Genomic DNA, 27,935 nt, shown 5'->3' on the forward strand with positions numbered 1-27,935 from the left:
AGACATCATTGTAATTGAAAGTTTAAACTTAAAATCATTCATAATAGTGCCAAAACAGAATAAATCCTAAGCCACTTTGACAAGTTTTGGAATTCGGTATAATCACTGTCTGAGATCATTCTTTGGTAACATGCCTTGCCAGTAGCCTTGATTGCAGATGCCGCCACTTTGAGAAGTTTTCAAATTCGGTATAATCACTGTCTGAGATCATTTCATGGTACCATGGCTTGCCAGCAGCCTTGATTGCAGATGCCTTGCCGGCAGCCTACTCTGATAGCCCAAGCCAGTTTGAGGAGTTCCCTCTCATTGTTTACCAGTAACCTGTAAAATTATCCAGCACACCTGCAGCCATGTCAGCTTTTCTAAATAAAACACAAAAAAACAAAAAGTTTTTCAGGGCCAATTTGTTAAATGGAAAGTTGGGATGTCCGGGGAGTAAAATTTTCTCTCTTCACGAACCCAATATGGACTGCAAGATTGAAAAGTTCACTGAGTCTGTCTATTTTGGTAAAGCTGTGTATAAGCATGACACATGCAACATCAGCACCACAACCCAAGTATCAACATCAACATCACATAAAATACAAAATTAAAAGTACAAGTTCCAAACCTTTTGATTGGGTTGTGGTCACTCAAAACGGATCCATTTCCCTATGGAAGCACTCAACAGCCCAGTGCTCCCGAAAGATGGTCATTGTTTCGTCATTCAATCCGTCCATCGGGCTGTTGGTCATGTCGAACTGAATAAATTTTAGGGCATATGCCCCACAATCAGCACTGCAATAGGAAGATGACATTAGCATTAGAATCGGCTAATAGAACAATTGTATTATGTAAGTTAGTTTTATATAAAATTTACCTTGACTCATTTGTTAGGACGGGAACGCGCTTGAGTGGCCACTTTCCCGTCAATGCTTCATCACCAAGGTGCTCAAACATCCCGCTCTCGTGTAACAGCCATGGGAACAACACGGACAGTGGCTCCAACTCGGCCTCCAACTGCCTGTCTCGACAAATTGTTTGGTTGCAATCAAGGATCTTCAGCAACCTCTCCTCTAAGAGCGCGACGACTGCTATCCAGTGCATTTTCTTAACCAGGATGATGCAGTAGACACTTTTAACCTTTGCCCAATTGTGGCTATATTTGGGCCTGTCCCCCATTACATACTGCATCATCCTGTCATCAAACTTAAAATCATTAGCAACGTAGTCTAAGTCTTCTGTGCCCGATCGTTTTCGCTTGGCTCTTTTTGCTATAGATGTACCAATGGCCTTTTTCAATAAATTGCGATATATCGATACCAGTGTTTGGCCAAAGGCCACATCGGTGATGGCACAATCGGGATACAGTAGATCACCATTGCTGGTTTGTCGCAGCCTCATCAGTGCCAATACCTCATCGATGTGCTGCATCAAATAAAAACAACATGATAAGTATACAATACCTCATGGAAAACATAAGCAAAAATAAGGAAAATTAAGCGAAAATAACTCACCGAGTCGTGAAGCCAGCTGCCCATCGTCAAAATCTTTTCAAACCAATCCCGAGAATAATCCCCGGTCTTACACTTTACAAGGGCATCACTTCCGGATTCATTGTAATAGGCATAGAAGGGTTTTTTCTTTTCCTCCTCTATTGGCCTATACAAATCGACAGTGGACTCCATTTTTGCTTGCCCGCTTCCTCCCCCTTCCTCCATTTGTACATCCCCGCTTCCTTCGCCTCCCGCCTCAACCTCCTCCATTATAACTGCCCCACTTCCTCCAGAAACCTCTTTAACCCCCTCAATTTTGGCTTCTTCCTCAATTTGTTTCTTTGTTTTCCTCTTAATTCCACGTGTTAGTACGGTGTAAGGTGATTTCACAAACCTGCTCTTTCGGCTCTCTCTTTTCAGCCCAGGTTGCACTTTAACCGCCTTCAATACTCCACCAACTTCCTCCTGCACCCTACCAACTTCCTCCTCCACCCTAACAACTTTCTCTGCCACCTTATCCACTTTCTCCTCCACCCTTTTCAACTGCTCTTCCATCTTATCAAACAAACTCTTTATGAGGTCAACCACCTCACTCTCCCGACCCCGACGCCTCGGCAAAGCGGTACTTGTTGTACCGGTTTACTGAGGCATACGAACCTCTTCCTCCCTCCCCTCCTCCTCCCTCCCACCGATTGCGCCTTCATCCTCCTCGGCGTCAACCACATTCTCAAGCAGTGGCCCTGCAACTACCCTCACATGTGTGACCCCTTGTAGGTCCCGCGTCAGGCGGTCTATCCCTTCATCCCTTTGATCCTCCAGTGCTCGGAAAGATGTGACATAGTGCTGTTGCGCTTCACCCCCAATAGCGGTGAGGAAGGGACGGACAACCCCCTGCAATAAGAAACAAAATCAATCAGATTTAATCGACATTTTAAAGCAAGTGCATGTTCAAGCTTAATCCTTTAATCTTACCCGAGCTGATTGAATTTCAATCTCTATTTGCTCATAATCCGAATGGGTACACTTCTGGTCGTGCCACCGCAACATCCTAGGAAATGTCTGTTGCACAACTGAAGCCCTAATCCTCCCCCCTGCCTTAGCCAGGACAGGGATGGCCTTATACATCCAAGCCTACATTGTAAAAAAACAGTCCATATCATAATTCAAACACATATATTAAAAAAAATATAACAAAAAGCTATTAATATTTACCTGCATTGCCCATGGGAAGCCAAACAAATTGTACGTCGCCGGTCTATTCTTCTCGGCCCATTGGGAGTGCTTTAACGCCAGGTCTTTTGCTTGCAGGGACTCCATGGTTCACTTAAATGATACCCGTCCCCACGGATAAGCATTAAAGAAGTTCAAGTTGCTTACAAACTTCACCCAATCAATATCAACGGCTTTTGTTGAGTCACTAGCCATTAGGATCGAATGTAAGAACAATACCAAGCACAGTTTGAACGTCTCTGAATCATTAAACTCACCATCTTTTAACCTGTCCTCTAATTCCTGTGCCTTAATAGACTTGTTCCCCGCCAAAACCTTGTTAGCCAACCTTTTGGCTCCCGTACTGTCCGTTATTCTTTTTTCCTCAACCTCACCTGGCAATTCCCCACATCTTAAGCCAGTCACCAACGCATATTCCATCATCCCGAAACGTACTGGCTTTCCATCCACCATGAACCACATTTCGTGCTTTTTGTTGCTTTTTATTGAGTGCAGCAACATATAATGCACTCCCGACCCCCAGAATGTCTTTTTCCATTTTGTGTCCATATCCCAAAAATGACTGAAACAAGTCTCTTTGAATCTCCTTTCACCATTCCTCACTGTCCCTAAAATCCTCTTTATTCTCGTTAAAACATCCCAATTTGACCTCACTGTCACTTTCACAGGGAAGTACGGTACCGTATCGCTTACAACCTCCAATCCGTACTCTCTATAGTTTACGCTCTGAAAAATTTGCACAATCGATATAAACAAAATATCAGTAAAAAGATTAAACCAAATCAAATATAAACAAAATATGCTCCGGAAGAATCGCTTAAGCGATAGGCAGATGATTCTGCCTCATACAAGATCTCTTAAGCGATCTGAAATCGCTTAAGAGATTTCAGATTGCTTAAGAGTAAAAGCGACGAATCGCTTAAGCGATTCGTCAATTTTACTCTTGGTCGCTTAAGCGATAAGCGATCTCTTCCGAGGCAGAATCAACATCTGCCCAGATCTAAGATCGCTTAAGCGATCTTCTATATCGCTTAAGCGATTCGACACTTTTACTCTTAAGCGATCTGAAATCGCTAAAGGATCGCTTAAGCGATTATAGATCTGGGCAGATTTGGTTCTGCCTCGGAAGAGATCGCTTAAGCGATCTTAAATCACTTAAGCGATCTTAAATCACTTAAGCGACCAAGAGTAAAAGCGATTCATCACTTTTACTCTTGGTCGCTTAAGCGATTACAGATCGCTTAAGAGATCTTGTACGAGGCAGAATCAACATCTGCCAGATCTAAGATCGCTTAAGCGATCGTTTATATCCCTTAAGCGATTCATCGCTTTTACTCTTAAGCAATCCTAAATAGCTTAAGCGACCAAGAGTAAAAGCCGTCAATCGCTTAAGCGATACAAAGGATCGCTTAAGCAATCTTAGGTCTCGGCAGGTACAAATACCTTTTCTTCGACGGCCTCCTCCTTCTCGTCTGAACTCTCGCCGAACTCCTCTTCCTGGCCTGAATTCTGCCCGGCCTCCTCTTCCTCTTCATAACCATTTTGCTCCTGTTCTCTCTCTTGTTGTGCCGCCGTTGTCTCCACTGTTGGAACACCTTCACTGATCGGAGGATCCACCGAAGCAGCCATTGAACTGCTTGCCGGCCGGACTCTACGATTCGAAGAGACGTTGGGTTTTCCTCCTCATTGTGAATGTCAACCATGGTTTTAAGAAAGGAAGAAACTTTAGGATTGAATTTGGGTGTGAAAATTTGCCAGAATGTGGACTGTTATCGTCGGAAATTGCACAGAATGCGTTTAGGGATTGAAGATATCGATTTTTGCCTTAATTGGTTTCGATTAAGCGATTTGAATGGGTGGGGCTCTTTTTCAAATTTCAAATTTTAAAAACTTTCATTAATTAGATTTCGTCCTTATATGTTTTAATCTTTTCATTTTAACCCATTTTACATGTTTAATGGATCCTAACTGTGCCACGTCAGCTTCTCTAAATTAAAAAAAAAAAATGAAAAAAAAGTTTCAAGGCCATTTTCTTAAATCGAAACTTGGGATGGCCGGTCAGCTAAATTTTCTCTCATCAGAACCGTGAATACTACGGCTTTATTTAAAAAAAACTGCCAAATTGATATGTATAAATTAGCAGATTGAGTGAACTTTGCGCATTTTGAAGTGAACTGAACCAATCTTTTTTCTCCTGATGCTAATTACTATATATCTGAAATATGATTCTCTTTTTTTTTTTTTTTTTTGTTTGTGTTGTTGTGGGAATTATATCAAGAGTTTTGTTAATAAATACTACCTAGTATAGTCAACTCTGATGTTGATCAAGATGGAGTAATCCTAACAAAAATAAATATGCTTCTTTTTTTTTATTTTTTTGCAAGAAACATATTGCAGAAAGTAGCTCTGCCTGAAAACTTTATACAAAATCTAAGAGAGATCTCTGTGTGCTTTTCTCTAGGAACAAAATGAATTGTTGATAATTCATGATTATGCGTCATCTCTTAAGACATTTTTTTTTTTTTTTTTATTACATGACAGAGTAGATGTTTTGAAGAATGATACATTGATAGATACTTTCCAATACTCATCAAACCACAACAACAACAACACTCAAGACTCAACCCAAAAAATATCAATAAACAGTAGCAAAACCCAGAAAATATAGTCAAGTCTATTTATATTCTAGCAACGAAGTAACAGAAGTTAAACTAGCAATCACTACCAATAGCACAATCAAAAGGAATACAACTTAAACAAAAGAACAGAAATAATGTTGGTCTTTGAGGGCTAACTCCTCCCAGATAGTGCGGGACTTCGAGGGCGGCCAGCAACCTCCCACTCTACTTTTCTCTTTTGAATATCCTCTCAATCTCTGCCTCTCCTTTTATTCTACTAACATCTCAATCACCCATTCCCCTAATGTCATATGTCCTCCTAAACAAACCTCATGCACAAAGAACCTTCTTGTCAGCTACCCAAAATCCTCTACTTCGTACCCTTACGTCTCCTACCTAACCAGCATATTAGGGGTCTCATCAAAGAACGTATCCTCTCTGAATTGATGCTCTATGTCAACTGAATGAGTTTGTTTGAAAATTTAGCTAAATGCATTTTGTAACGCTACCACAAAGGCATACCTCTGTCTCAGTTTTTAAATTGTTTCCACAGTTGCAGTTTTATTGTACTTTGCAGGTTAATGATGACTATTAGCATTTGGTCCCTTTTAAACTAGCAGATGGTATCTTTATTTTTCCACCATTTATTATGCTTTGGTAGATTCTTTGTACAATTGACGGTACATTACTTGATTTGGGTGAGAACCAAAATTAACATGATTTAGAAGAATCACATTGTGTCATGTATGATATACTGCAGCAAAAGTACACATAATGAGTACAAACTCGGAACATCCCAGCTTGAAAATAGGGATAAAATAATGATAAATAAGGAACTGATTCTTGGGTGAACTCCTTTGAAGAATTAGCTCATCGTACCACAATGTAACCTGAACAAAGTCTATCTAGTTTAATACTGATCAAGAATACTTGCATCCTGTATAGGAACAGGTAAAATTGCTTTCACAAATTGATTCGAGTAAACTCCTTCGATGGAACCCTGTAACATAGGCCACAAGATAACAATTCAAATCACAGCAAGGATTGGTACATGGGCAATATAAAACTAATTTTGATTCGAGGTTTTGGTCCTGTGTCTTCTGGACCTAATATTATTATTGTTTCTGTTTGTTCTTGTTGGTAGGTCCCTCTCTTCTGATCTAAGATGGAACTTTGACAAAAGTTTCTTACACTGACACTGTGCATGAAGTTTGCTGTATGATTATTTTAATGTCATGAGTTTTTCATGGAGTTTAGTATAGACTGTTAATTGGATTGTTTTTTCTATTATCTGTTCCACAGGATAGTTATATAATTCAGTATCTATAAAATGATTCCAATATAACTCCATTATCTTAATACGAGCTAAGTTTAATTGCTCATGATGCTGTCTAGTGCTCAGGCTTCTTATTTATGCGCATAACTGAGATAAAGAAGCCAATAAGAGTCATGTCCAGAATGTTGCTGCATCCTCCTCTACTAAGGTATAAGGGTTGAAGGTGTGGACACTTTTGGTCTATTATATTTTATTTCGTAATTGTAGGTCTATTCTACTGGTTGGTTTCAAAAAACAATATTATACAATAAAAAAGAGAGAAATATAAAGTTGAAAATGGTTTTCAAGACCAAAACAATTAAACATGTCTAATATTAGTAATTTGGAGAAACAAAGGGCGTATTTTTTGTGATTTTATAGATCTATTGTCAGAATCTATTTCTTTCATGTTATGTCATGTCATAAACTTAACATGTGACATCAAGCATTAATGGATTGTTTTATTATCTAATCACGATGAAAAATACAATGCCGTGCTGTATAGTAAAAGGGTAGATGTGACTATGTGACTGCTTTCTGTCACGGTTGATAAGTTTTCAAAACCAATATTCACGTGTGCAAATGCATTTCTGGTGCTGTAATAGTAAAAGGTAGATTTGACTGGTCTGACGGCTGGTGTGATAGTTTCATGTGTGCTTTGCATATTATGGATTATATTGATCTGGTTTTCTCTTATAGTTGTGCTAGTTTCCCTTTTTTATTCTTCTCTTTTTTTTCCCTCGTAAGATTTATTCAGTAGTTACCTCCTCTGAGTTGTGAGAACGATGGAAGTGGAGTTGCAATACCATCACTGCAGTAGTTGCACCACCAATCACTGCAGTAGTTGCACCGCCTAATCATGTAATTTCCTTGCGCAAAATATATTAGTTTAACACAGTTTTCACTCAGTTACAGGTCTGACTCAGAACCTCTATGTAGCCAATGCTGGGAAAGCTCCAGTTTGCAGAATGTTTCTTGGGTATCACGTGATCGTGCTGGTGCTTTAATTGAACAAGGAATCCAAGCAAATACCTCTGCTACACCCTTGGATTCACCATTACAGAATGTTTTTTATCAGCAAACCAAATCTTGCAGTCACAACACACATTTTCTAGCGAAATGTCCATCAACCGAACATTGCACTCCACACATCCACTTGATATCCACAACAATCATCAGCATATCAACAACAGCCTGGTGCATCACAACCAAGTTTATTTTACCGTTCTGAGCACCAAGTTTACCGACAGATCCGTGGCAGCCCCTCTTTATGGAGCAATCAAACAAACTGCTTTCCACATAACCCTTTTACACAGGAAGTTCATGTAGAGTCGCAACCATTGTGCTCCTGTTGGAAGTGTATTCCAAAATCATAAGAGAAAATAAAAATTGAAGATTTCAAAAGAAGTGTGATAAGGGGTTTTAAATGAGTGACTCGGGGAAAGTGAATTACTTCCTAGGTCTTGAAGTAAGTCAAGAAAAGGATGGCATCTTTATATGCCAAAGAATATGCTCAAGAATTTGAAAACTTACATGGAGGATAACAAAACTACAACAACTCCCCTACCTTTGCATTTGAAGCTTGTGAAGAATGATGGAAAAAGGAAGGCAGATGGAAGAAGTTATAGAAGTCTAGTTGGAAGCTTAATGTACCTAACGGCAACAATGCCGGATGTAATTTTTTCCATTAACCTTTTGTCTAGATTTATGCAGGAACCAAGTGAAGAACCTTTCGCAGCAGCAAAAAGTGTTTTGAGATACCTGAAGATGAAGAATGCTGTGGCAAACGTGGAGATGAAGTTCTCTGAAACAGATCAGAGAACTGATCGCTGCGGCAAAAGGAAGTCTGTCGTGGCAACAGCAGCTCGCTGTGGTGAGAGAAAAGTCTGTTGCGGCGTGCGTCCTGCGACTTGCGATCTGTGTTGTGCGACCTGCAACTTGCATTAGGCGATCAGATTTTTCAGACAACAGTTTGATTTTCGGTTAAGTTACAACTGTTAAACTAAAAGAAACTTACCTTTAGTTATGTGATTTTATCATGTTCAGTTATTTAGTGTTATCTAAACTTTAAGATAAACTATATATGTATGTAATGTTGAAATTAATTATGTGACTTTGATGTAGTTCATGTTGAATAAAAACTCTCCTTTTAATCAACAAGCCTATCTGTCATTTGTGCGTACTTAGTTTTGCTTCCAATTCCAACAGAAAACACCAATCCCATCCTTCGAAGTTAACTTCAGTAAGCAGAGCAGTTGGTTCATCTCATTCATCATCAACACAACTTGGTGAGTTGGAACAATGGAATGGTCCAAAAATGCAACAGATGCTTATGACAAACATCGAGCCAGTTGTCACTTCAGGTATGCTTCAGCCAGCAGTGCCTTGCCAACATCTTGCTACTTCTCAAATGTCTCAGCAATCTGCTCAGATTGACCGGAAAAATTCACTGTCACCTCTTTCCAACGCTGAGATGCCACAGCATTCTGCCAGTTCATCATCAATAACAGGTTCTCCTTCTACTCCCTTAATTCCATTCTCAAAAGCCCCAGAGCATGGGAAGCACACATCTGTTGTCTCACCACTATCAAATCCAAAAAAGGGACACCCTAAAACAAGTTTTTTGTCAACCCAGGTTTATGCCCCAAATGAAGTTCTAAATCGATTCCTTCTTATAACTTTGCTTGGTAAAATCAGCATCCCTTTTTCGTGCAGAATCAAACAGTGTAGATGGTAATCAGCAGTCAACTGCTACAGAGAAGCCATTTANTTCTTGCCAGCTACCCAAAATCCTCTACTTCGTACCCTTACGTCTCCTACCATAAACCAGCATATTAGGGGTCTCATCAAAGAACAAGTATCCCTCTTCTGATATTGATGCTCTATGTCAACTGAATGAAGTTTGTTTGAAAATTTAGCTAAATGCATTTTGTAACGCTAACACAAAGGTATACCTCTGTCTCAGTTTTCAAATTGTTTCCACAGTCTGCAGTTTTATTGTACTTTGCAGGTTATTGATGACTATTAGCATTTGGTCCCTTTCAAACTAGCAGATGGTAATCTTTATTTTTCCACCATTTTATTATGCTTTGTGGATATTCTTTGTACAATTGACGGTACATTACTTGATTTGGGTGAGATACCAAAATTAACATGATTTAGAAGAATCACATTGTGTCATGTATGATATACTGCAGCAAAAGCACACATAATGAGTACAAACTGGGAACATCCCAGCTTGAAAATAAGGGATGATTAAATAAGGAACTGATTCTTTGGTGAACTCCTTTGAAGAATTAGCTGCATCGTACCACAACGCAACCTGAACAAAGTCTATGTAGTTTATACTGATCAAGAAAAACTTGCATCCTGTCTAGGAACAGGTAAAATTGCTTTCACAAATTGACTCGTGGGTAAACTCATTTGATGGAACCCTGTAACATAGGCCACAAGAGATAACAATTCAAATCACAGCAAGGATTGGTACATGGGCAATATAAAATTAATTTTTGATTCGAGGTTTTAGGTCCTGTGTCTTCTGGACCTCAATATTATTATTGTTTTCTGTTTGTTCTTGTTGGTAGGTCCCTCTCTTCTGACCTTAAGATGGAACTTTGACAAAAAGTTTCTTTACAGTGTACATTGTGCATGAAGTTTGCTCTGTACTGATTATTTTAATGTCATGAGTTTTTCATGGAGTTTTAGTAGACTGTTAATTGGATTGTTTTTTCTATTATCTGTTTCACAGGATAGTTATATAATTACAGTATCTAATAAAATGATTCCAATATAAAACTCCATTATCTTAATACGAGCTAAGTTTAATTGCTCATGATGCTCTCTAGTGCTCAGGCTTCTTATTTATGCGCAATAACTGAGATAAAGAAGCCAATAGAAGAGTCATGTCATCAGAATGTTGCTGCATCCTCCTCTAATACAGGTATGAAGGTTGCAGGTGTAGACACTTTGGTTTATTATATTTTATTTCGTAATTGTAGGTCTATTCTACAATGGCGGTTTCAAAAAACAATATTATACAATAAAAAAGAGAGAAATATAAAGTTGAAAATGGTTTTCTAACACCAAAAACAATTAAACATGTCTAATATTAGTAATTTTGGAGAAACAGAGGGCGTATTTTTTGTGATTTTATAGATCTATTGTCAGATCTATTTCTTTCATGTTAATGTCATGTCATAAACTTAACATGTGACATCAAGCATTAATGATTGTTTATTATCTAATCACGATGAAAATTGTTGATGCGGGATTCTGACACCAATTAAACGTACGTGTGAGATGTTAAGCTGACCCAGAAGATACATGTGAATAGGGATAAGAAATTGAATAAAAGATGGAGAATAATGTTTAAAGTGGTTCAGATACTTTAACAAGCGATTCCTACGTCCACTGATATTGTATTAATATATCGAGACCAGGTCGCGAACAACGAGTTGACTTACAAGAGGTTACAAGAGAGAGAGAGAGAATGTGTATGCTATTCCAGAGAGAAATTAGCCAATCCTCCAAACGAGAGAGGAGCTCTCTATTTATAGTGGGATGAGTTAAGGTAATGATTACTAAATTTGTGAGTTGGTCAGACTTCCGTGCAAATCCTTCTTTATATCCCATTGCCCACCTACTAGAGCGATTTACGCAATTTGTGCAGGGATTGGACATGTGGACCTTCTCCAGCCTTTAGCTAGTCTGGCGCACACCCACTGCACTGATAGAAGCATGCTGCTCATGTCATCACGTGACGTGGTTGAGCCTGGATGGCTGCGAGTTTACCTAAGCTCTGACCACTTATGCTGACTAGGCTCCGTGTCAGCCCTACTTTTCCAAACATAACAGAAGTCCCCTAGTTTTAAGGTTTGAGAATAGAACCTTGGGAACTACATATTATGCCGTGACTTGACGTTTTCGGAGAGATTCTGGTTGGCCCGACCTGATTGCAAAGAGGTCGAGGAGACACTTTTATGCATGCGACCTGATATGGTCGTTATTTTAAGGATGAGCGACCTATTCTTAGACTATCAGTGCCATGATTTTGATCCTCTTTTGAGGTCCATGACCTGATTGCACTTGGAGTAATTTTTGCCCAAGGGGTCACGTCGCTTCGCAATTGACACAAGGCAAGATCGAAGAGTTGCGTCGTTTTGCGACATAAGACGAAAAGTGTTCTATGTAACGACCTCTTCAGATGTTATCCGTTGTACTTTTGCAGCGTATACATTTAATGAAATACCTTTTGCTCTGACAGACGTGTCTTATGTGCAATGAGTGCCAACCATGCGCATTGCAAGCCATGCTGAAACGACATTCTCTATCAGAGCATTAAATGCGGATGGGGGTGTATTTAATGTGGAGGAGGGAAAACGTGTCGTCGCTTGAGTTTTTCAACGGAAGAGAACGATGATTTGCTCTCTTGAAGCGTGACGGTCACTCTTCTTTGCTGATCTACGACATGTGGTCGTGATCAACAGTGAGATGCATTTTTCCGACCAAACGTCGTTTGACTTTAGAAAACTAAAGTGTCATTTCTTTTACTATAAAAACCCAGGCTCACTTCAGGCAATGTCACAATATTCATCTTCTCAGAGAGAGCAAGAGATTTTTGTGAACTTTGATTCTTTGCCTTTCAAACCGGTGCGCACTTGATATTCGAAGCAGGAGGATTAATTTTCTCATTCCAAGAGGTAAGAATTCATTTCTTTCTTTCAATAGTTTCCATGCAATGACAGTCTGCCAGTAGTTGACCGAAGATGAAACATTCTCCTTGGGTTTGAGCCACGAATGGTGGCTCTAAAAATATTCTGTTAGGGTTTTTCTAGGGTTTAAAGGGGGAAGTATTTACTTTTTCCTCCACGTTATCATACAAAATAGTGCACGAGGATTGAACAATTCCCTGCTTGTCGCTTTTGTAGACCACAGTAGAATGGACCCCCCAATGACCAGAGCCAAGGAAAGGACCAGTTCGCCTATGCAGGATGCTCATGCGGGTCCCCCTCAAGAGATCTTGTCGGTGATGACTTTCGAGGATCTTGAAAAGGTAGTAGACCAACACGCTCTTCGTGTGGAGGTCTTCCGAGATAGGACACGCACAGCTCAGAATCTGCCACGGGGGCTTGCTGTGATCTCTAAGAATATATTCAAGAGTGGAAGGTTGATCCCCTTCCACCTTTTTGTCAGGTCGGTCCTTGATCATTTCAGGATCGTACCACTTCAGCTCACGCCAAACGCGTACATGATAGCTGTGGCTATGTACATTGCATGCCGTGAGAGTGGATTGGGTGAGCTAACTATAGTGGAGCTCGGTTGCTCGTACATTCTGAAGAAAAGTAAGGACAAGGATTCTTACTATCTTTCTAAGCGAACTACCATCGAAGCGGGAATACACAGTTACTTGAGCAATGTAGGAGCATACAAGACGAAGTTCTTTTTCTTTCGTTATGATGGCATTTGCTATTTCCAGGATCCGAGTAGGCTTTCATTTTTTGTGAATTTGCGGACTATTTTTGTCTTCGCTAACGAGCTCTTTTTTATTTGCAGATAACAAAAAGACCAGGTTAGAGCTTCTCGAGGATCTGGATCTTTGGCTTTTTGCCAGAAGAGAGTCGCGACGCCAGATTGCTCGTGACAACCGTAAATTTACGAAAATACGATTTTTTTAACTCGAAAATGACCCTAGGGCCCCGACCGAGTAAGCTTTGCAACCTTGGCTTATTTAGATTGTGCATGCAGCGAACTGTTTTACTAACGACGTTCTCGTGTAGCAACCATACCTCCAAAGGTTCCTAGATCGCCATCACCGAGGCAGTTTACCTTCCCCCAAGTGGGCGCTATCGGACCAACTGGAGCTGCTCCCAGTGGTCCCCCTGCTGGAGGGGCAATGGCGGGAGCTCTGGTACGACTTACTGGGGCTCCTCAGCCTTCGGCTGGTGCTTTAGTTCTACCTACGGGTGCTCCCCAGCCCCCGATTGTTTGCCCAAGGTAGAAGACGACGGCCTAACGGCCTAAGAAGAGGAGGCAAATTCTGGCCGAAGAGTTAGAGTCTAAACTGGAGGACTTGGGCACTTAGCCCGGGAGGTCGTAGCCTGACATTTCCATTGCTTTGGGAGCACCGCGAGCAAGGCAAAACGAGGTCGCACATCCTAGGAGGAGACCAGGCAAAGAACCGACGGGTGACAAGACTCCTGTTGGAGGCGCGGACACTGACACTCCAGTGTTGGACTCGATGGGACAGCTTCTGGATCATCTATAGCTGGTGGTTTTTACCCTGTTGGAGTGCGGGCTCGCAGAGCCATTCGAGCAGTTCGTGGCCTCCAATCATGTAGACCTGATGTCCATATCCATCCAACATTTGAGCAAGGTAGACCGAGCTGTCCTCGGTGAGGACTTTACACCTATCCTTTCCAATAGCAAGGATACTAACTTGTTACTCTTTTTGTTCGTAGGCTCTGTTCTCCATGCAATTGTCCCTACAAAAGGTCCGACTGGGAGCTGCCAAGGGGGAGGTCGCGCTGAGGGAGGAGAGCGCGGCTCAAGCGGGACTTAGAAGCCACTCAGGCAGAGAAGGAATTATCCATCGCTTCGGTGAACTAGTACCTGAATGAAAGGGATGCTACTCTTCGCAAGGTGGATTTTTAGAAGGCCGAGCTAGAGAAGCACGGAGAGGAGATAAAGGAGCTCCAGAGGAAAGTGGCCAAACTCACCAGAGAGGCTGGCGAGAAAGACCAAGAGCTTAAAATGACCTTCGAGCGGGCCTCACGAGTAGAGCGGGAAAGGGGCGAGCTGTGGGAGGCATCCGAGAAGCAAAGGTGGGCGCTTGAGGCTGAACTCCAAGCTAGTCAGGGAAGAGTCACTTCGCTGACTGAAGAGATACAGTGTCAAGGGGCGGAGATCAAGTCAAAGGCTGCTGAATGGGCAATTCAGTCCATCTATGCCCTACAGCCAAATAATCCTAAAATGGATATATCCGAGCTCCCGGAGGAATACCAAGAAATTCTTGGATCCATGGCGTGGCTTGATGATGAGGATGCGGCAGAGGCCGCCCGAGGTCCTGACTAGGGAGAGCCTTTAGAGTATGCCTTCGGGGAGCCGTAGCTGGCCAGGTGATTAGCGATCAGCCCGGGGACGATGAGGTCACGCCTCCAAGAATTGGGGATGAAGGCCAATGATTGCTTTTGTTTTTGGGATCTTTTCCTGCTCGCTCATGTACTTCTCCTTTTATTAATGAATAAATACATATCTTTTTTAATCTTTCATGAGTACTTACAATTTCTGTACCCTATGTTATACATGAGATTGCATTCTAACTATTTATAATAACATTAGAACAAGTTTATGTGAACAGAATTATAACAAGTCTATGCGAACATAATTATAAACTTGGAAAGGTAATTCTTTTATTTACAAGGACTAAAAACAGTTTACAAGGAAAAGATGAGTTCGGAATTACTGATAATATGGTCGGAGATGTTCCGCATTTCAAGCTTGCGGTACTTCAGAACCATTCAGCATTTTGAGATGATAAGTCCCCGGCCTTATCACTTTGGCGACGCGGTATGGGCCTTCCTAGTTCGATCCCAAAACTCCCACACTTGGTTCTGTAGTATCGAGGAGGACTTCCTTTAAAACAAGGTCACCGACCTAGAAGTCTCTTCTTCTGACCTTAGAGTCAAAGAACCTTTTCGCGCGTTGCTGATAAGCTGCTATTCTTAGCTGAGCCTTGCTGCGATGTTCTTCAACTAGATCTAGACTTGCGTGTGTAAGCGTTTCATTGTCAGTTTCATTGAATAGGTCCATCCGAAGTGAACCAGTCCCTACCTCCATAGGGATCATCGCTTCGTAGCCATATGCTAGCGAAAAAGGGGTTTCTGAGGTAGAGGTTCTCGAAGTTGTCTTGTATGCCAACAGAACTTCAGGAAGGTCGTCGGCCCAATTTCCCTTGGCTGCGCCAAGTTTGGCATTCAGAGTGTGCTTGATGGTTTTGTTGACAACTTCAACTTGACCATTTGCTTGTGGTCTTGCAACCGAGGCGAACTTCTTATGGATGCCTAGCTCGCCGCAAAACTGCTTGAACTTCTCGTTATCAAACTGCTTCCCGTTATCAGAGAAGGGTATGAGGAATCCCATAGCGACACACAATATTTTTGAAGACGAAGTCCTTTAGCTTTTTGGTGGTAATTGCGGCCAAGGGCTCTGCTTCAACCCACTTGGTGAAGTAGTCTACTGCGATCACTGCATACTTAACTCCCCCTTTACCAACTGGCATGGGACCAATGAGATCGATTCCCCACATAGAGAATGGCCAGGGGCTGGTCATGGTTATCAGCTGGTGGGAAGGAGCTCGTGGTATGTTCGCAAACCACTGACACTTATCACACCTTTTGACAAAGTTGTAAGCGTCTTTTTGAATCAAGGGCCAATAATACCCTTGACGAACAACCTTGTTGGCGAGGGATCGTACGGCCGTGTGATTACCACAGATTCCTTCATGTATCTCCCTTATGATGTAATTTGCTTCTTCATCGATTACATATCGGAGAAGAGGGGCGCTAAAATCTCGCTTGTACAGCTGATCTCCTATGAGTGTGTAATGAGCAGCTCTTGTTCGCAAGGCTCTTGTTCGCAAGGTTCTTGCTTTGACTTTGTCGTTGGGCAAGATCCCATCTCAGAGATACTGAATGATCTGAGTCATCCAGGAAACTGATTTTACTGCATTCACGGCCTGTTTGGTTAAGCTGACATTGGTGGCCTCTATGAACCGAACAGGAATACTTTCTGGTGCATCTGAGTCTACCGATGAGACTATCTTTGCCAATGCATCTGCCACATAATTTATATCTCTAGGAATCTGTGTAATCTTGAAGTGCTTGAACGGCTCGAGCACGACCTTAGCCTTCTTCAGATAGCAGATCATGTTTTCTTCCTTGGCCTGATATTCCCCAAAAACCTGGTTGACAACTAGCATGGAGTTGCTGTTGATGCTGATCGCGGTTGATCCTATTTCTCTAGCCAATCGCAACCCAACGAGTAGAGCTTCATACTTAGCCTCATTATTGGTCGCTTTGAACCCCGAACTAGAGGATGCCATGGATACGAGTCCCCTTGGGACTTAGGAGAAAAAGACTTGCCCTGACCTTTTTCTGTTCGATGATCCATCGACATATAGGCTCCAGGTCGATAGATTCTATATAGTTCTTGGGTGACTTCACTGGCTTGTTTCTTGGATTCCTTTATCGGCTGATATGAGAATTCAGAAATGAAATCGGCAACAGCCTGCCCTTTGATAGTTGCTTTTGGTCTATATTGTAGATCGAACTGACTTAGCTCCATGGCCCACTTGAGCAATTTACCTGATGCCTCTGGCTTCTGGAGGACTTGCTTGAGTGGGTAACTAGTCATTACATGGATTGTGTGGGTGTAGAAGTAAGGTCCCAACTTTCTAGAAGCGATCAGCAGGGCATAAGCCAATCACTCCATTTTCGGGTACCACATCTCGACATCTAGTAGACGCTTGCTCGCATAATAAACTGACCATTGAACCCTGCTCTCTTCTCGAACTAAAGCTGCACTGACCACGTACTGAGAGACGAAAAAATATAGGAGCAAAACTTCTTGTGGGAGAGGCTTGGATGGAAGAAGTGGTTTTTCAAGGTACTCTTTAATGCTCTGGAATGCCTGTTTGCACTCGGGAGTCCACTCAAACTTGTTGGTTCTTAGGATATTGAAGAATGGCAAGCAGCGATCTGTTACCCTCGATATAAAGCGACTAAGTACTGCTATTTGCCCATTGAGACTCTAAACCTGCTTTCGGTTGGTCAGGCTTTTCATGTCGAGGAGAGTTTATACTTTCTCGGGGTTGATCTCTATTCCCTGCTAGTTGACCATGTACCCTAGAAATTTTCCTGAGGACACCCCGAATAAGCATTTGAAAGGATTGAGCTTCATTCGGTATCTCCGGAGGATATCGAACATCTCAGCGAGATGCGCTATGTGATCTGAAGCGACATGCGACTTGAATAGCATGTCATCAACGTAGACTTCCATCGACTTTTCGATCTGCTTGGAGAACATTCGGTTAACCAAACACTAGTAAGTCGTCCCATCGTTTTTCAGGCCGAAAGGCATAACCTTGTAGTAATACAGTCGTTGATCTGTGACAAAGGAGGTATGCTCTTCGTCCGCCGCATACATCGAAATTTGATTGTATCCCGAGTATGCGTCTGTGAAACTCAGCAGCTCATGCCCAAAGGTGGCATTAACGAGCTGGTCGATCTTAGGTAGGGGGAAACTGTCCTTTGGGCAGGCTTTTTCGAGGTCGATGAAGTCCACACAGGTTCGCCACTTGCATTGAGCTTTTTCACTAGAATTGGGTTAGCAACCCAGCTTGGGTAGAGAGCTTCTCGGATGGACCCATTTTGAAGGAGATTATCTACCTCGATTTTCAAGGCGACATATCGCTCTGGATCCATCGCTCTCCTTTTCTGGTGGACCAGCCTAGCTTTGTTATCGATGTTCAAGGCATGGCAAATGATGTCCGGGCTGATCCCGACCATATCAGCATGCGTCCATGCGAACACATCTATATTTTTTCTGAGGAAGCTGGTCAGGTCGTCAGGGAGCTGGGGGTTAAGGTTACTTCTAATCCTCCATACCTAGCTTGGCTCGTTCAGGTCGATTGACACCTCCGGTAGATCCTTAACTGGCCTATTGGAAAGGCATTCTTGGATATGAGGATCCATATTATCCTCAGTTGGGCCAGGCTGTGGTTCGATCCGGCTGATTGCCATTGCTTGTTTAGGAATGCCATGGGGGATGCCTTTCCCTTTACATGCCATTTGCACTGCCCTCACATAGCAATCGCGAGATGTTGGTTGAGATTTGCTTACTTCCCCTATCCCCGTTGAGGTGGGGAACTTCATTTTAAGATGATAGATCGAAGTGACTGCCTTGAAACTTCTTAGTAGAAGTCGCCTCAGGATACCATTGAAGGTAGAGGGGCAGTCTACTACCAAGAATTCCGTGACCTTGGTCACTTCGTGGAAGTCACCCAGTGTGACTGGAAGCGAGATCATTCCCATGGGGATCAGTGATCCCTTGTAAAACCATATAGGGGGATTGAGGCAGGCTTCAGGTCGGCCTCATCCAAGTTCATTCTTTCGAAAGCTCGCTGGAATAGGATGTTCACAATGCTTTCATTATCCACCAACATTTTGTGGACATCGCAGCGCCCTATTTGGGGCATAATGATGAGAGCATCATTGTGGGGATGATGTAATCGGACTGCGTCTTTTTCAGAGAAGATGATTTCCTCATCTTTGCGAACCTTTGATGGTCACTGCGTTGTGTTCATCATACAGACAGGGTCGTGATGGACTGCGCAAGCATATCTTTCCTAGGCACCTCGTGAGTTTCCCTTGAGGTGTGGTCCCCCAAAGATTATCCCCACTCTCTTTGTGATCACGACGCTTCTTGCCCGGTTCCTCTCGATTTTTCTACCTTACAGGAGCAGAGTCATCAACATACTCTTTGAAATGCCCCTGCTTGATAAGATCTTCGATTGCCTGCTTGAGAGCTCGGCACTCATCAGTGTGATGCCCATTGTCCCGATGATAACCACGGTACTTTTTACTGTTTCTAGCTGAAGGGGGATTTTTCATGGGCTCAGGATCTCCAAGCAGACTGGCCTCTTCTGACTTGTCAAGAATTGCTGAGATAAATGCATTCAAAGGGGTATATCGATTCTTGTCGCGATCGCTATAAGGAGCGAGAGCATAAGACTTCTTGGGCTCAAACCGCCATTTCTTTCCCTTTCGCTGATCATCGTTAGCCCATCAACGATCAGCCCTCCTATTTTCCCCCGACCTGGCGCACTGCCTGAAGTGCCGGGGTCGTGGTGGTGGAGCACCGCCACGGAGTTCTCGATACGAAGGTATTTCTTTATAAGGCTGTAAAAGCGGGTGAGAGAAACATCGTCCTCTGATTGCAACTCCTTCCATAGATCTGTCTGTGGACAAACTCCCGCTATGATGAGAGTCCGAACGGACTCTTTGGGAGTGTAAGCTACTTTATGGAGCTCTCTATGGAATCTGTTGATGTAAGATTGGAGAGATTCATCCATCTCTTGCCTTATGTTGCTGAGGTAGCTCAAAGGCATTGAGAACTTCCTGTCTGCCTGGAAGTGTCTCAAGATTGTCGAGCTCATTTAATTCCACAAGCTAATCGATCCTGCCGGGAGTGACCTGAACCATCGCTTGGCGTGAGATGTAAGGGTCACCGCTAAGCATCGATGTTTTGCCAAATCAGAAACTTGATGAAGTTCCATCATGTCGTTGAATTCATACAAATGATCCTGCAGATCGGAATTCCCATCGAATGCCCGCATATCGAGCATTCTGAACTTGGATGGGAAAGGGACGGCTGACATAGCCGCAGAAAAGGGAGACACCTCTGCGACCTGCCCTCGCTAATTTTGCTGAGCCTTCAACTGATCGATAGCTTGTTATAGGTCCTCAATCCGAGGCAACAGAGCTATCTCGGGATCACTTTCCCCCATGCAGGTTTGACCTTTTCGATTGCGGTTGAGGAAAGTCCGGAGATCGGATTCCTCCTCGCCTCAGCTGGTAGTTCCGACCGCTCTCGACGCACGCTGGTTAGAGTCGTGCGATGGCAACAAATGGCCCAAGGAACCTTCAGGACCTCCGTGGTGGTGCGAACCGACCTGCGGACAGTAGGAACTTCCCGCACGATAACGATCGGGGTCGTTATTCTGGCGATGGTGGGAATCTCCCTGTTTTGCACTTTTGTGGGAGTGCTCGCGCGATGTGGCATGGGACATCTCGATCTGCGACTTGTCACCGAGTCTTTGCACCATGGGTATTCTACCCGGGGTGCGATCGGTGTTTGCTGGTCCCTCGGAGCCTCTAAGCACACTGTTCGCTACCTGCTTTCCTTTCCTTTGACGCATTACAGTGCGTGCGGCACGGGCTATCACCCTTTTCTATGCTTTTATGTGACGTATAGGCGTTTTTGGCAGTGGCATCGCCTCATTTGATTCGGGTGGTGTAACCTGATCCAAGCGATCCAACCTTTGGTTGATCGTTTGGAGAGTATTGTTGAACCTCTCCAGGTAGCTCATGATGGTCGGATCAAGTCGTGAGCTTGAGGGAATATCCCCCATGATATTGTGCAAAGCTGAAGTGCCCTCTTGCACTTGGAGGACTTCTTCCTCACCATTATGGGGTTGCTCAGATTCAAATCTGTGAGCCATTTGCTATTGTAGGACCAGTTAGTTAGAGATTCTCCTGATGAAGGACGAATACTAAATCAAGCCCCTCCTTCTAGCGCCAAACTGTTGATGTGGGATTTTGACACCAACTAAACACACGCGTGAGATGCTGAGCTGGCCTAGAAGACACACAGGAATGGGGGTAAGAAATTGAATAAAAGATGGAGAACAATGTTTAAAGTGGTTCGGATGCTTTAACAAGCGATTCCTACGTCCACTGATATTGTATTAATATATCGAGACCAGGTCGCGATTAGCGAGCTGACTTACAAGAGGTTACAAGAGAGAGAGAGAGAGAATGTGTTGCTATTCCACAGAGAAATTAGCCAATCCCCCAAACGAGAGAGAAGCTCTCTATTTATAGTGGGATGAGTTAAGGTAATGATTACTAAATTTGTGAGCTGGTCAGACTTCCGTGCAAATCCTTCTTTATGTCCCGTTGCCCACCTACTATAGTGATTTACGCGATTTGTACATGGATTGGACACGTGGACCTTCTCCAGCCTTTAGCTAGTCTGGCGCACACCCACTGCACTGACAGAAGCATGCTGCTCATGTTATCACGCGACGTGGCTGCGCCTGGATAGCTATGGGTTTACCTAAGCTTTGACCACTTATGCTGACCGGGCTCCGCGTCTGCCCTACTTTTCCAGGCATAACAAAAATATACAATGCCGTGCTGTAATATTAAAAGGGTAGATGTGATTATGTGAGTGCTTTCTGTCACGGTTGATAAGTTTTCAAAACCAATATTCACGTTTGCAAATGCATTTTCTGGGTAACATGTATTTGACTGGTCTGACGGCTGTGTGCTTTGCATAGTATGGATGTCTATTGATCTGGTTATTCTCTTATAGTTGTGTTAGTTTCCCTTTTTTATTCTTCTTTTTTTTTTGTTTTCCTCTAAGATTTATTCAGTATGCTACCTCCTTTGAGAATTGTGAGAACGATGGAAGTGGAGTTGCAATACCAATCACTGCAGTAGTTGCACCTGCCTAATCATAGTAGTTTCCTTGAGCAAAATATATTAGTTTAACATAGTTTTTCACTCAATTACAGGTCTGACTCAGACCTCTATGATAGCCAATGCTGGGAAAAGCTCCAGTTTGCAGAATGTCTCTTATGTATCACGTGATCGTGCTGGTGCTTTAATTGAACAAGGAATCCAACCAAAATACCTCTGCTACAAGCCAGAGGGATATCCTTGGAAATCAGCCATTAAAGAATGTTGTTTATCAGGAAAACCAAATCTTGCAGTCACAACACCATTTTCTATAGCGAAATGTCCATCAACCGAACATTTGCACTGCACACATCCAACTTGATATCCATAACAATCATCAGCATTATCAACAACAGCCTGGTGCATCACAACAAAGTTTACCGACAGATCCGTGGCAGCCCCTCTTTATGGAGCAATCATACAATACTGCTTTCCCACATAACCAGCTTTTTACACAGGAAGTTAATGCAGAGTCGCAACCATTGTGCTCCTGTTGGAAGTGTATTCCAAAGTCATAAGAGAAAATGTTAATAAGAAAATTGAAGATTTCAAAAGAAGTGTGATGAAGGGGTTTTAAATGAGTGACTTGGGGAAAATGAATTACTTCCTAGGTCTTGAAGTAAGTCAAGAGAAGGATAGCATCTTTATATGCCAAAAGAAATATGCTCAAAGAATTTTGAAGGACTTTAAAATGGAGGATAACAAACCTACAACAACTCCCCTACCTTTGCATTTGAAGCTTGTGAAGAATGAAAGAAAAAGGAAGGCAGATGGAAGAAGTTATAGAAGTCTAGTTGGAAGCTTAATGTACCTAACGGCAACAATGCCGGATATAATTTTTTCCATTAACCTTTTGTCTAGATTTACGCAGGAACCAAGTGAAGAACATTGCGCAGCAGCAAAAAGTGTTTTGAGATACTGAAGATGAAGAATGCCGTGGCAAGCGTGAAAATGAAGTTCTCTAAAACAGATCAGAGAACTGATCGCTGCGGCAAAAGGAAGTCTGTCGCGGCAACAGCAGCTCGCTGTGGTGAGAGAAAAGTTTGTTGCGGCGTGCGTCCTGCGACTTGCGATCTGTGTTGTGCGACCTACAACTTGCATTAGGCGATCAGATTTGTTCAGACAACAGTTTGATTTTCGGTTAAGTTACAACTGTTAAACTAAAAGAAACTTACGTTTAGTTATGTGATTTTATCATGTTCAGTTATGTAGTGTTATCTAAACTCTAAGATAAACTATATATGTATGTAATGTTGAAATTAATTATGTGACTTTGATGTAGTTCATGTTGAATAAAAACTCTTCTCTTAATCAGCAAGCCTATCTGTCATTTGTGCGTACTTAGTTTTTGCTTCCAATTCCAACAGAAAACAACAAGCCCATCCTTCGAAGTTAACTTCAGTAAGCAAAGCAGTTGGTTCATCTCATTCAACATCAACACAACTTGGTGGGTTGGAACAATGGAATGGTCCAAAAATGCAACAGATGCTTATGACAAACATCGAGCCGGTTCTCACTTCAAGTATGCTTCAGCCAGCAGTGCCTTGCCAACATCTTGCTACTTCTCAAATGTCTCAGCATTCTGCTCAGATTGACCGGAAAAATTCACTGTCACCACTTGCCAACGCTGAGATGCCACAGCATTCTGCCAGTTCATCTTCGAGAGAGAAGTGAGATGGGAAGGGGCAAGGTGGTTACAGTGAAATAAGGATCAAGTGTCACGATAGGTCACTTAAGCTAAAAACCAAAACGACGTCGCATAGGCTAGTAGAAACAATTCTTCAAAAATGCTTTGACTCCAGCGTGGCAATTAAACTCAATGCTTATGGTACCATCTCCAAGGTTATTTTATAAATGGAACCTGGTCTCCTACTCACTCAAAGTTTCAACAATTTCAACTTGATCTAACCTAGAATTTGGCCATATCAAATAACATAAATAACTTGCCCACCAAACAAACTATCTTAGAGATATTCTCAAAATAAGGAAGTAAAATCATAACTAAATAGAGAATCTAAGTGTAAGGACAATCCAAAAGAGGATTGAGATCCCACATTCTCCTAGAACACTCCTCCTTCTACTTGGAAAGCCTCACACTGAATTTTCCAAGGGCAAAAACGTGATGTCCTTATTTGATATAACTTGCTCATCAAACAAATTATCTGAGGGATATAAATATTTTGAATTTTCTATAGTATATCAATCTTCTAATTTAATATCTGTGACTGGTGGGTCAATGAAATGTTCAAATTTGATTTGGTTCAGATATTATCAATGCATTTTCAAAGTTAAAGGGATCTTTCCTCAAATTATCCTTTATATTTGTATTTTTATAATTATTATTTTTTTTGTGTACTTTAAAAAAGTTTACCCTAGATAATAATTTTCATAATTAAGGTCATCAACTTTGTTTTACTGTAATAATGGTATTTGATGGGAGATAAATTATCTATTCATGTGCAAATCACTTGTGTTTGAGAGGAGATAAATTATGGATACATGTGCAAACCGTTTCTATTTGATGGGACATCAATTGTGGATACATGCATAAATCACTCGAGCTATATATACATATATATCGATCTATATAATTGAAGAATATTTATTAATTATTATCTTTGTTTAATTCTAACAGTATGTTAGGTTGTGATGGATGGAAGATAAAATTCTTTAAATCTCTTGCTTGCTCATTAAAGAGCACAGTAACTTGGTTTCAACTGTTGAAAACCCAGTTCCTCTTTCAATTTTAGTTTCTGCTTAACAAAAAATGATAAAAATTTGGTGTAGCTATTTATGGTAGGCATTCTAACTATATTTTGATGAATAAAATAGCTAACTCCTGAGTTATTGAATCAAAAGCAACTAGATTATCAAATTAACATCACATCACTGGGTGAATTGCATTATTAAATATTATTAATCATAAGATCAAGCCAAAAGTGGTAAGTTATTGAATCAAAAGCAACCCATGATGCTCTACCGTTGAATCAGCCGCATGCCTTGGTGTTGCCCCATGCTTTATTGTATAACAATATACCGGACGGATAAGATTAATATAAGTTTCAACTGCAATTCAAGCTAGCACTCTGAAAATTTACATGACAGGTATAGAATAAAAGATAAGATTTTTATATGAATATATTATATTTGCAGTATGAACATATTGACATCAGGGTAAAAAAAGCAGCGAAAAGATAAAACAATCTTAGGTGTTCTTTATTACGGAGCCTCTCAATCTCCTTATTCGCTTTCTTAAGATCCTCTGTAAGCTTACGAATTTCGTTGTTTGATTTCGTTTCAGCGTCTTTTGCGTTCAATTCTGAATTTAATCGGGCAACTCGCTCCTCCGACAATTCCTTTTCAAGCTTCCTAGTTGTCGCTGTGAGCTTCAACTCAAGCTATTAAAAACATCAACGTGGACCATTAAGCCCTAGAATAACAATATAATACAAATACTGTTCGATATTATTGATGAATGAAAAGGATAAAACATTAGCTAAAACATTGCCAAATTTATCAACTGGAGACCATTCCCAAGTAAAATGGAATCCCTAAATTTGATACAGTTGGAGGACCCCTGAAATCCTACAACCATTGTTAATCATATAAGAATATATGTTTACATAGGATCTCATTGATTACCAAGATCATTCCAAGGCGTGCTATAATTTTAGCCTATCGGAAAGGGGAAATAATAGTAATAAAACAGGAAATACAGTATAAAAATGCTTGACAGGTGCAATTCGATGTGAACAAACTACCGCAGGTACTCTTATTACTTCTTAATTCATTGAAAGTCAAAATGCAAAAGAGTATCTACAAAACCTTTATGAAAAATTATAGTCATTAAATCAGAATATGTGAAAATATGGCTTTATAAAAGAGTTTTCTTCAATGAAATGGTAAGTTAAAGCCTGAGGTGCATAAGAAATTTAATCTTTCTAAGGGCGGTGTTCTCCATAAGTACAGGGAAAAGCCACAATTGCACCTTTACCATCTTGCAATTATACAGCTTAGATAAATCAAGAAATGAACATAGATCAACAAGATTACTATCTCACTAATTCGTTTGAGTTGATTTTCATATGATCTTTCTATTTCCGCCTTCAGCTCTGTAATTTTTCGTTTTGAATACCCCTTTAGGGAATCAACCTTCACTTGTTGTTCATGATGTTTCATAGCCCCCTTCTGTATATCAAATAAAGATATTTCATGACATATTTAATGTGAACTGCATGAGTCAAAAAAAAAAAAAAAAAAAAAAATTGTGAACAAACTCACCTTCACTTCAGCAAATATTTCATCTGTGTATGGTTGTCCACCATTCTACGCTATGACCCTGTTAACAAGGGACAGAAGCTCTCCAACTTGTTTAGCTCTTTTGGTTTCATCCTTAGTCTTGTTATCAAAAAGCACTCGCCGATTTTCACACAAAGCAAGAATTTCCTGAGACAATGTTAATATAAATTTGAAAAGTAGCTTATATTAACCTTTTTACAGGATTAATGAACATTTTAAGAATCGTAAAGCTTGAAGATGTTCAGCCTAGCATATATATGCTAACCAAATAAAATAGTTTCAAAACAATATTTTTCTTAAGTTAACAACACGGCTAATGAATCAAACTTAAGTTAAAAAAGAAACCTTTAAAGGATCTGGACATTCGTGACCCAAATACTCTTCCAATGTTTCCTCATTTTCTTCAAGTTTGTCCCCACCGGCGAAGACTACAATCATGTAGTTTACTATTTTTCTTCCAAACAGAGACTGCAAGGTAAGTACTGCATCGTGTTCTTCTTGCGTAAAACGGTTTCCCACTGACAAAACTAAAAGGATTGCATGGATACCATCCTTGGCCAATTTAATACATTTGACGATTTCTTTCGCAACAAATTCAGAGTCAGCAGACAAATCAAAGACTCCTGCAATGACTCACCACATTAGTTTATTTGATGAACAAAATTCAAATACAAGATAAAAGTTGTAAACTGTACAATCAAATCCAAGTTACCATACCAGGAGTATCAATAACATTAATGATTGGGCCATCTTTGAGTTCAGTTTTCTGCAATTCAGTAGTTTTAGTAACACCAGATGAACTAGCCTTGGACTTAAAAGCCTTTTTTCCAAGAATGCTATTCCCGGTGGAACTTTTTCCATTGCCAGCACGCCCAACTAAAACCACAGTCCGTTCTCCACTGGCCACAAACCGTTCTCCACTGGATAGGGAAGGGAGCTCCATACCATTATTTATCACAGCATCCATCACACTTCCATCCATTATGTAAAGATTAAATTACTTCACCTGCAATCCAAAAAACATTAAAAACACTTTCGATCAATCATTGCAACCCATGTTTGTTTTAATAATAAATAAAAAAAAAAATTGGTCTGTCTGTGAGATTACTTACTTGAGTGTCTGAGGCGAGGGAGAGAGACAGGGAGAAGATATAAAGTTTGCGTGAGAGACTGAGAATTTATAAGGTCATAAATAGGAAAGAGAAGGTGGAATTTTTTTACATTAAGTTACTTGGAGTGATTGCAGAACATGAAGTTGCTTGGATACCCAAACCAAAACTAAACTTAAAAAAGCAACAATAGCAAAAACAAAGTTAAGAACTAAATATAAAGCATATGATATGCCTAAATATAAACTCAAGCGTACTTCCATATGAGATTCGATTCTTTAATATTTTACAAGTTCTTAACTTAAATGTCATTCTATATTTTTGAGTTGAGGTTGAAAATGTATTTAATAATAACATTTAAAAGTTATATTCATAATGAATAGATAGGAAAAACAAAAAGAACCGTATTTTACACTCAAATTTTAATTGATAATTTTAACAATATATCCCTTATTTAAATAAAAAAATGATTGCATAAGATGAATGGTGTTATGCCTTAAGAAAGCAGGGCTGACATAAGGCCAAGTCAACATGCAAAAGTCAGAACCTGGGAAACTCGCAGCCGAGTCACGTGATGAAAGGAGCAGCTT

The 27,935-nt window shown here is 41.1% G+C and overlaps 1 protein-coding gene and 1 pseudogene across 1 annotated transcript; one reads left to right on the forward strand and one right to left on the reverse strand.

The window, feature by feature from the left end:
* The first annotated feature begins 8,171 nt into the window (after positions 1-8,171).
* LOC116130460 lies at positions 8,172-9,666 on the forward strand. Its single transcript, XM_031416204.1, has 3 exons — positions 8,172-8,522; positions 8,965-9,273; positions 9,649-9,666. The coding sequence occupies exons 1-3, from the start codon at positions 8,172-8,174 to the stop codon at positions 9,664-9,666; spliced, it is 678 nt and encodes a 225-aa protein (XP_031272064.1).
* A 15,488-nt stretch (positions 9,667-25,154) lies between these two features.
* LOC116130480 lies at positions 25,155-27,387 on the reverse strand (annotated as a pseudogene).
* Positions 27,388-27,935: the final 548 nt, after the last annotated feature.

Source organism: Pistacia vera, unplaced genomic scaffold (assembly GCF_008641045.1).
Source record: "Pistacia vera cultivar Batoury unplaced genomic scaffold, PisVer_v2 Contig221, whole genome shotgun sequence".
NCBI classification, from domain to species: domain Eukaryota; kingdom Viridiplantae; phylum Streptophyta; class Magnoliopsida; order Sapindales; family Anacardiaceae; genus Pistacia; species Pistacia vera.